The 11,377-nt window shown below is 37.3% G+C and overlaps 1 protein-coding gene across 1 annotated transcript in view; it reads left to right on the top strand.

Moving 5' to 3' along the window:
- Window positions 1–325: 325 nt before the first annotated feature.
- LOC106950186 (neurobeachin-like) overlaps window positions 326–11,377 on the top strand; it is a gene marked incomplete at its 3' end in the record, with an annotated part of 51,843 nt that continues 40,791 nt past the window's right edge. The window contains exon 1 of the mRNA XM_015036852.1: window positions 326–922. Within this exon, the coding sequence (XP_014892338.1) occupies window positions 647–922 (276 nt within the window). The remainder of the gene's footprint in view (window positions 923–11,377) is intronic.

Here is an 11,377-nt window from a genome sequence, read left to right as displayed (position 1 = left end):
ACGCTGGAAGATGTGGAATGAAAGTGGTGTCATTGTGTGCACCTGCGTCAGGTATGCTTTGGCTACTATTTTTGTTTTGCCATTAGGCAGTTCAAGATAAAGCTTGAACTGTCTGATTTAAATTCCCAAGAAAACAAGTCCAAATATTTAGAAAATTACATTTATAGTAATATAGTCTTTTTTTCCCCCTTTTGGTCTATTACTAGAAACTTCAATAAGCTTGAAGCCACCAGGACGCGCTCCATGTAGCAACCAAAAGAGGAACCGCAGCCAGGGGGCGGCAACATGGCGGTGACAGCGGCTGCAGAGAGGAGAAGCGCATCCAAAAGATTCACACACACACACACACACACACACACACGCACTCAGCTTTGTGTTCACAGCGCAGGTCAGTCAGCTTGCTTAACCTGCTGGTACCAACAACACACTCCCTTAGCCGAACTCTCCAGAGTGGATTTCTCCCAACAGGAAGAGGCTTCTTTTGCGGTTTTGCCTCTGTTTTCTCCTTGCTTCTCAAGTGTCTTTCGCTCTCTTTTTTTTCCTTCTTCTTCTTCTTAACGCTCTTAACCAGTAATTAAACACAACACGAAGAGACGGGGGAGAGCCTTTATCAGTGTTTCATTAAAACCTCAGGGTTGGCGTGGAAATGACAAGCGAGAAGCCGGTGGCAATGCCGGGCTCGCTGTCGCTCTCGGACCGTCAGCCCGCTCCAGGTCACGGGCATCGCGGAGCTGCGGTCCCCGCTGCTGCCACCGGGAAGCCAATGATGATGTCCGGCTCAGGTTCAGTGGTCCTCCCGGCAGGCATGATCAACCCTGCGGTTCCTATCCGGAATATCAAGATGAAATTTGCTGTTCTTATTGGACTCATCCAGGTCGGCGAGGTTTCCAACCGGGATATTGTGGAGACGGTGCTCAATCTGGTAAGTGCCCCTGCACATTATCTCCTGTATGACTGGACATTATCGCTCAAATCCACACCTGGAATTATTTCTGAAAGCAGCGTTCACGTATTATTGCGTATCATTCTTGACACATGGCCTGTGAAAATAAGGACTTGTTTGCAGTACAAATGGCTTGACATTTGCGAGAGAATCTTCAACGTGAATATTACAGTCACTCATTTAAACGGTAGCCTGTTGGAGGAAAACTGAATATAGCAAAGTAATTAATGAAGTTTTTAACTTTAGAAAAGTCCAGGAATTTACGTGCACTTGTTTCAGTGAGGAGTTTAAATCCAATGGTCACTTAAGATTTCAGTGTTGTGGTCATGATAAGGACATGCATCTGCTGCTTGTGGTTGTGACAAAAGCATATTGAGGGATCAAGATATGATTGTCACAGTACTCCAGATCAGGCAAGTCCATAACTGCTGTAACACTTGTGATAGGCAGAGGCTGGTATGAAATTCTTGGGGTACAATAACCTAAGTTAAAAAATTTAAAATGCAAGCAACTCCACCTTAACATTGTAATCAATTTAGCTATACTACTGTTATCTATTAATTTTGAGACCTAAATATGGTTGTAGTTTCCAGTAGCTTATTACACAGAATCTTGTGCAATAATTACAAGAAATCTTTTTTTTTTTTTTAAGTTTCCTCTTTAGCTAAGCATAAGTCTAACAAGCTCATATTGACTGGTTAGTCAGGCTATCTGCTCCAGACACTGTTAATTCAAGATTGATAGCTGGCTCTCCCATCGTTTCTACACTACAACATCTGTTTTTCTTTTAAGATCTAAAAACATTTACAAGAAGAAGAAGCTGAATTCTGTTATTTTTGGGAGCAAGCAAAGCTTTTAAATCCAGGTAATCATAAATGTGCGTCTTAGTAAATTTGGCTATTGTTGAAAAGGTAATTTATCTTAGTAATTCAATTTAAAAAGTGAAACTCATAGACAACCAAAGTAAGGTATTTCCAGCATTTATTTATGTTAAAATAAATGTCACTTACAGCTAATGCAAACCCCAAAACTCTGTTTTTTAGAAATGGTTCATATTACATGGATTTGGGATTTTTTACTTGTCCATGTGCAGTACAGTGTGTACAGTACTTGGTTGGGGCTTCTTCTACTTGGACGTAATTCGAGCAATATGTGGTGTGGCACGGAAATGATCAACCAGACGTCTTCTTTCAGCCAGCTGACTGGCAGTGGAAAGCAAACAGTTTTACTCTGTGGAACACGTAGAAAAAACCCCAATCAATCTGGGACTTTCTCTGGAATTTTATTATAATCACTGAAAACTGGAAAAAGACTGCTGGAAAATTTGAGTGGTTTTGGAACTGTAACTCAAGCCCCTCTCATCAGAGTACAATTATTAATCAAATTTCTCATAATTCAGCTTTTTGACACCAAATTGGATTATGATGGATTCAAATCTGAAACTTTTATACTGAAGTCATTTTATTGTTTATTTAAAATTAAATAAAACCAGTTTCCAGCTCGTGCTTTGACCATCTGCAGCAGCTCTACAGTCTGTTTGCAATAGTTGGCCTCTCCTTGTTAGCACACCAGAGATTAATTACAACCTGTTCTAGCTCAACAGAGACCCACTTTGTGGAGCAGAACAAATTGTAGCCCTTGGCATGTTCAGACATGAGAGCTATTCTGCAGGAGCTGGAGTCGCTGACACCTTGGCCCTTCTCACTTTGCTGTGCTGTTTTCAAAGAAAATCACACTCTGTTGTATGATAATTCTGATTTTTTTTTACTCCAACCTGATGGCCGTGACATGATTGCACATTCATTTTTCATAATTTTCTGCTTGATGAATTTACTCTGTGATTGACTTTGTGTTCATGCATTTTTTTTTTTTAAGTTCTTTGTGCTCACTCTTCAATACAACACTAGATTTTAGCACTGGAGCGATCTATTCAAACTTTTTTTTAAAGTTTTCTATCAAACCAGTTTGAAACTTTTAAATGACAGATTTAATTAAGAGAGTATTGAAGCTCAGTTGTCTTTCATTTGTAGATACCAGTTCAATTAGATTATGTCTGGTAAGAAAAGATTGACGTCAGTCCAAGCAATGAAAGATTTAGTGCAATGATCGTAACACCAGATTATAGTTGTTATTCTATCTGCCTTTTTATCTAAATTACATCAGAATTTCTGCATCACACATTTATCTTCAAAAAAGCTCCGATGCAAAGACAGTTTTGTTGAATTCTTTGAGAATATATATATATATATATATATTTTTTTTTTTTTGTTTTACTTTTTTTTTGCATACAAATTGAGATCAAATTTCAAATTTGTCTGAAGATTCCGAGATTTATGCTATAATTCTCCTCAGGGATCCTGAATCATCATGTTCAAAGTCAATTTCATTCCTATATTGGTAAGATTGGGCTTTTAAGAGTGTGTAGCCTTTACTCACCATTTTCTGTGATACTCTTACATAATATAGAGTTTACTTTAATATTATGTCAAATCATTTAGCTTTTTAATATCAACCAAAAACATAACTATTCGAGATTTTACTGCCATCTTTGAATTATCACACTGCATCTGTAGGCTATTTTGCTTCTCTGCCAGTGTTTTAGTTTCAACGTAAACCATAAAAAAGTCACAAATAAAAGCTATGAATAAACAAATGTCCATGTCCATGAGGATTTTCTCAAGTACAAACAACCACAAGGCAGCAAAAATCATGTTGAAATTTGTGAGTGGAATTTTTACATTCATATCAAGTAAAGCATTTAGTCTATATAAATGTTTTTGAAAGGATGTGTGCATACCACAAACAGGATAATTTGATGTTTTATTTAACAAATAAACCGTCTCATTAAAAGACACAGAAGTCGCAAATATTATTGATAGAAAGAGTTGTTTTTTTATTTATTGTGGCATTTTATTTATAATACAGCTTCTTGAAAAATAAATGTTTTAATTGTAAGTGATGGTATAATTTTTATTCCATATTTATCGATGGAAGCACAAGTTAAGTCTTTCAGTGTAGCTGTGCTGTTCCGACTGCAGCTTATATATATATATATATATATATATATATATATATATATACATATATATATATATATATATATATATATATATGTGTCATATGTTTATGATTTAAGGTCATAGTAAATAACTTCAAAAATGGCTGTAGTCGTTTGTGGAATTGAAATAGTTTTCTCTGATTATATTCCACTTGATTACATGTTAACAACTATATTGGACATGTTCCAGCTGAGATCGATCGAGTCTGTGCATATTAGACAAATAGCATGGCGATACCATGAAAGGCTTGTTTCTGTATGTGTTCGAGTGGCTATAAGCTATGATTCGCACTCTGCTCCTCCTGAGTCAGTTACACACTCTGATCAATATTGGATCAATATGTTCTTTTACAGATTTATAAATACAAGTTTTTCTTCTGAATTCCCCTCTCTAATGGGAACTGTTTTGGATTATGCCACAGGCTCTATTTGTGATCTCCACTGTTTTACGTTTCTCCGTTTGGCCATGTTTTGGCATTTCCGGTAGGGCTAAGGGGACGCAGTTTGCTGTGACATGAACCACGCCGCTGAGCTTGGCATGTTGTTGCAACTTTGAGACACATTATATGAAGCAATTAAATAGATGTTTCATTAATTGAAAACACGAGCCTCATGTCTTGTTGATATGCTGTAGCTCTTTGCATTCGTCCCCCCGTGTAGAGCAGGTTAATAAAAGATGGTGATGTACCTACATGGAACAAGTGAGTGTCGTTCCGATGTTGTCGTTGTACCGCCTGTTGTAGTTTGTTCATGCTAAATGCCCTAATAATGAGTTAGATTCTACGTTAGTTAGGAATAGCAGTGTGTACATCAACACGTTCTTTTCTCGTTGAGCCTTTTTATTCATTCCCATTCAGAACACTTACATTGGAAGGGGGGGAGGTGTACGATATGCAAACACTGTGCTTCCTCAGTTGAGTTTATTCAGTTTGAAGCCATTCAGTTTCCCCCAATCACATTTTCCTTTCCTCTGATCTACTTCATGATAATCTTCTTAGGATTTGAGAGAAAATTGAAATTCTGACGCTGTGCAAATTTGTTTGTTTTAAAAGTAATTTCATTCAGCTGTCAATTGGTTCAGCGACATGACGATAATGCATTTTCTTGTCCTCAGTCAAGGGCAAGGTAAGGGATTGCACTTTTTTATTTTTTGCCCTGTCTGCAAATATTCTGTGTCTCTCTGAACATCCAAGATCAAGTGCATTTCAGTAGTAGTTTTATCTAAATGTTCTTTAATTCAGATCAAATTAAAAACGGCCAAACGCATTTTGATCTCACTGCTCATATGCTATGCAGTTTATTAGGTTGTTGTCAGTAGTTTAATCAAGTTTACCTTGAGTTTCAAAGCTCGGATATATTACTTATATTGAAGTGTAGATAAATTGTCTGTCAACCTGATTACATCAGCAAAAATATAGCTTCTGGGTACAGAATCTTTTGATTTAAGGATAACCATCAGTGCCTTTAGGAAATGCCGAAGAGTGAGGTCAGATGACTTTGCGAAAGCTGTAAGTCTGTTATCTTTGTTTTTCCCTTTGGTCTCGCTCCTTTCTTGCTATTCTCATTCGTTCTGCTCACTCATGCGTTCCTACCCCAGAGAGATGCCAATAGTATATTATTTGGCTGCTGCCTAAATTAGTGTCATGGCTCATCCCAGGAAGCATCTCCCAGCTCAGTGGGGGAATGTTGCTAAGAGAACAACTAATTCCTGGTTGTGGGAACTTTATGGGTTAAGACTTTTTTTTTTTTTTTTAGTTTCTTGATAGAAATATGCTGAACTCAGAGTGATGAAATATGTGAAAAGTCTTGCTGAAAGAGATGACAATAATATAGACTGACTTAAAGATAACAGTGAGAATTGCATTTTTTATCTTTCTGCTTGATGTTTTGCATTTAAACCATTTATTCATAATGATTTTAGAATCTTCCCTTTTATCTGCATTTTTAATATTTGGTTGAAGTATTTCCAAAAGCCCCTCTTCTGTTTTCTATCAAAGGATAGTCGGAGCATATGGGAGTCTTTTCAACAGAAAGTATACTTGATTTATCAAAGCTCTTTTTGAGACATTAAAACAGATGTTTAAAGAAAAGAATCACTAAGGCAAATGCAGTGGCAAGTATTCTTAAACTGGCATCATACTGTTTACCTGTAATGTATTCTGGCATATTAAAAACGTAGGAAAACGTGATATGCAATGACAATAAATCATAATTCTGATATGACTTGCAATGGACAAACAACTTCTTAGCTAAACATGGTTAATCTTTCTGCTTTGTTTTTTTTATTTTTCCTAAGCCCAGAGGACAGGTAATCTAACAGTTTATTCCAAAAGAAAATGAAACTCTTCATTTCTATGTCAACAACATAGTTTTTGGCAATGATGCACTGCAGTTGTAGTTTTAAGTTCTTTAACAGAACAGTTTAAATAGGTTCCTATGAAATCAGGTTTATTATTAGTTGTTGTTTTTTTCTCCTAATTTAACTTTTTCCCATATTCCATTATTTTAGCTTTTATTTTTCTGAATTTCACTTCTACCAGTCTAACTACAGTGGCTCCCAGCTTATGTGCTTCAGTATTCATGGATGCACCTGTTTGCAGATTTTTTTGTGGAACGTAGGTCCAAATTATTTCTGAAAAAATGCACCTTTTAGAAAGTTGAAATACCTAGGTGCTATGTGCTGACATTTGCAAAGCCATCCCAGGAGCGGTATCTATTTTCCTTGGCCCTGATTGGCTGTACACCCAGGAGTGGAAATGTGGAAGGCTGCTGCAATTTCTGTGTGTAAACTATGAAAATAGGCATTTATAGTGATTTTTTGAGGCAATCTCTAGTATTCGTGGACTTCAGCTATTCATGGGCAACTGTGGTCTTTGTGAATACACTTAATCTAATAAATCTAAATTAAACTTAGTCTAATATTAAATTCACTAATTTTAAACAACTAGTGTAATTCATCACATACAAATGCTTTTGTATCATTTTGATTTAGATTCTAAAGAAAAACAACAAAATTACAACTTTTGATATTTCACAAAACAAAGTGTTAAAAAGGTTTACAAGTATTTTTAATAATCTATAATTAGAGTCTGATAATTATCTGTTTAACATGGCTAAGTATAATGGTTTTTAAATGGATGTAATTAGAAGTGGTCAGATAAAGACCCAAAACGTGATGAAAGTGTTTTTTTGTTGTTGTTTTTGAACTTTGAATTTTTTTTTGTTTGTTTGTTTGTTTGTTAAATAAAAAAATTCGAACATCCAACAGTGTGTTAAATTAAAGCTGATTACAGGCAGGCGAAAATGTTGTTTTCGCCTGCCTGTGGGTCGGGGAAGAGAAACGCTAAACCTGTCAACAAAAATATGCAAGATTGTTCAGAAAATTGTTAATAATAATGTGGCCGACTGGTATAATTTGGCTGTGTAAATAGAATTTGGCTAAACCTGAGGCTACATACCATGTGTTGTCCTCCCCATAGGCGTGAGGCCCTCTATGCTCATTTCTATGGAGATGAGCTACATCTTAGATCATGCAAACCTAATTCATATTGCTTTATGCAGCAGATAGACAGCACTGCAGCAGGGCGTTTCCATCACTGGAGAGACTGAACGCAAGCAAAGACAGTCTGACAACTTCACACCTCTGGTGTAGATAACATCTCTGGCTATGTCACGATAACGGTATGTTTATAGAAATATAAACAGTTCCATTATTATTTGTGATTAGTAAATGTGTGAATTTTATAATTGACTGAAAAAAGGTACATGTAAAATATGGGGAAACTATAATATTTATACTGAAGCCAAACAAATATATTGAATGTTGCAGGGATTGCTTTTGTCAAATGAAAATGTAGATATGGAAGTAAATTTCCTTTATACTGTTTTTAGGATAACAATGTTCTGTTCTCAGTCATTCCACTTTTTTGGGGGGTCACTGATGAGGAAACACAAATCAGAAATGTTTACAGAGAAGTCTGTTTGAAATGGTTGATGCATTAATTTTGAGCTCTTTCTGATTTATCCACTGGATCATTAAAATTGCAAGTTTCCATGTACATTTGCCTTTTTATTGCTCAAGGTTGGTGCAGTTTGTCAGTGAAAAGCCAGCAAAAAGGATTATACTTATTTATTGTACTTTAATTGTTAGAACGTAAAATACTTGACTTCTGCTTTTGTGTCGTGATTCCGCCTGCCTGTATCCTCTCCAGTCTAGAAGACTCATTGCATTTCTGAAAAGCTAATAGAGCACACAAGAGAACAATTCAGCAAACGGTTCGTCTGTACAAAGATCGGAATTTAATCGCAACAGTTTTAAATGGAAAGCATTTCAGGGGTTCAAAATGAATGTTTAAGGTTGCAAACTTTGTTCTTTATGGAACATTGGATGCAATATGTTAAACATGGACACGGAACAGCAAAGGATCAGCAATAGGCTTTAGGATTTATCTACAAAATGGAAAATGTTGTTTTGTTTATTGTGTGCAAAAATGCGATCACACTGCTCTGCTACATGGCATCACTTTCATAGTGGATTCTCAGCAAAAAAGGCAGAACATTTGTTCTTCCTGTGTCAGAACACATGCAAAAGAAGAAAGCCAACTCAACTGGTGCACCGTGAGGCATGAGGTCCATATTAAAGGAAGTGACAGATTTATCCTCCTCTCTGGCACATGAGCCACTAGGCAGTTAATGATGTGTGCTGTGAATACAGATTTCTGCATTATTCCTGACAAAGCAGGCATTGTTGATAGCATGATTCTGCTTTGAATATGTTTTCATTTACGCTTCGGTCCCTGTAGTTTTTACGTGCTATTCCTTCTTTGCCTGCCTGTGCTTTATATCAGTGGATGTTAAAGGACGTCCGAGTTCATCCCGTTTCGGCTACCTATTGAAATCAAGTGAGGGCTTTAGTGTTTATAATTAAGCATAAATTCTCAAATTTATTCGCTGCAGCACAGCTGGGATGTTTCTGTTTCTTGCTGATACTGAAGGCTATGTTCTCTTTAAGAGTGTGATCATGCACATACTTAATGTAGCTGAAATAGGAGGGAGATAATGAAGGGTTTAGTAAGAGTTGGGGATTTGGATTACAATTAATACTGAGATATCAGCTTGATAAATGAAGACACCGTTTATACGTCCCATGTCCCTTGACACATTCCACCAGGACACTTATTTTTGTCACTTAGCATCTGTTCACTTTTCTATTATTGGAGTTTAATATGGAAAATCCATCTTTTTGCTTATCAAATATATCCTCAACTGCAGAGTAAATGACTTACCTTTATCTCATCTGAAGAATCTTATCAACCAAGGTAAACACCCATTTTTTAATTTCAAATATACAGACACTGTGTTCTGTCTACTCGATGAGTTCATCTTGGAAAAAAAAAACAACAATTGGTTAAATATATTTGCCAGATGGTTTCTTACACAGAGCCATCTGTGTAGTCTGTGTAGAAAACCAAAAGAAAAAGGACATGTAAGGCATGTGGATAAAAAATATATCCCCATCTTCCTTAACTGGCGGTCTTCAAAATGACGTGAACAAATAAGAGCCTGTTCAAAATATAAATCATGCAAAGACTATACTTGAAGAGGGTAACACTATTTTTCCAGAAAATATTTGTTTGTTGTCTCCAAGCTAAGTAATACACTAACTTTTATCGGATTAGGATACCATAGACTCATCTGTGGCACAAACTGGTATCCATATTTAGCTGAATGCCTTTCCTGATGACTGCCAGTGTGAATTATCAAGAATTTTGCCCCTGAATCTGAATCTTATCCATACACCACGGCAATTTGTTTTCTTTACTGTTTGTTGAATTGCTTACTGTTTAATCATTTAGCATTAACTAGACAATAAAAATACAATCATAGTACTATTGATTGTTTTGGGAAAGCATCCAGTCTTGAATAAAACCAAAGCATAAAGAGAGGATTGTAGGAAATATTTACCGTATTTTCCGCACTATAAGGCGCACCTAAAAACCTTCAATTTCCTCAAAAGCCGACAGTGCACCTTATAATCCGGTGCACTTTATATATGGACCAATATTGAGCCACAACAGGTCTAGCAACTACGGTTAGCAGTCGTCGATTTCATTTTCACCCGTAGAAGAAGAAGCGTGCGGTGCATGCAGGGATAGTTGTCAGAACGCTGGTTTGTTATCTATTAATAACGTTTGACTGACCTATCTACCCACTGAGCATCTAGAATCAGGTTGTCTGGAGGTCATTTAGTGCCACGTTCTCCACGAACATGCTGTGCGCGAACGGAGAAGGGTGACCATCGTCCGGCCACACCCCTGTCCAGTCGCGGAAGGCTCTCCTCGCTGACCGGAGTCAGACTGTTTTGTTGACATTCGCTTTAGTGCCGCCCCATCTAGTGGATGCATAATGTAACTCCAGCCTCTACTGTAGCGTCTATTCTATGCGCCTTATAATTTGATGCGCCTTATAGTGCGGAAAATATGGTATATATTTCTTTTGTTTACAACTTCACCTTCCTTTCTCATTGAGGTTCCTAGCAGAAGCCTTCAGGGACTCCAATGGATCCAGAACTTTGCTCCTGAAATCCAGATGAGTGCGCAGAAACATTAACACTCACAACCTACCCCAAACTCACTCCATTGGTTTTCTGTTGCTGCTCGGGCCGAGTAGATCTCCTTGTCATCTGACGGCGCATTTACAGAAATGTTTCGCCCCCCCGTCGACACATTTCTCACCCCACAAACCTGTACATCTTCCCTTTACTTGAGTCGGTCGCCTCCTTCCCACCAGCACAAAACTCACCAGTATGGGCAATTGAGCACACCATGCTGCTGGCCTTTGGCTGTGGAATGCTCTCTCTAACACGTTGAGGAGCAAAGCGGCCTGCAGACAGTTTTAAACATAGTAAAATTTTTATAAAGCTATGAAGTCGACTTTAGCTAAAATTATCATTATTATCAGAGATTTTGATTTTAATCAAATATTAACCGATATGAGGGAGTTTAGCTCTACAGAGAAGGGAGAAAGTGTGATTCCTGATAATGTAATCTGGGTATGATATATGTAGCCTTGGTGTACGCTGCAGAGCTCATCTCCTATGTTGCTTTGAGGATTCAGTCCTAGCCGTGTGCTGTCCCTACAAGCGTACTGAAGCCGATTTTCAAGCAATGTTTAGATGTGTGTCCCTGGCTAATGCTATTACTTGTGAGAGCTGGACTGCTTTGAAAGAAACATCTGGATGGAGAGCCTCACTGTTTCCTTGGAGTCTGAGGCAGAGACAGATTACTGCTGTACCATTTGGTTGATAATGATTCAGCATGGAATTAGATGCTCTATATGGAACAGCTTGGCTAGTGTGATAGTCTTATTGCAGCTGC

Source organism: Poecilia latipinna, unplaced genomic scaffold (assembly GCF_001443285.1).
Source record: "Poecilia latipinna isolate Pla-1442-1.1 unplaced genomic scaffold, P_latipinna-1.0 Scaffold383, whole genome shotgun sequence".
NCBI classification, from domain to species: Eukaryota; Metazoa; Chordata; class Actinopteri; order Cyprinodontiformes; family Poeciliidae; genus Poecilia; species Poecilia latipinna.
The sequence above is the reverse complement of the archived record's forward strand: the minus strand, read 5'-3'. Positions and strand labels throughout refer to the sequence as shown.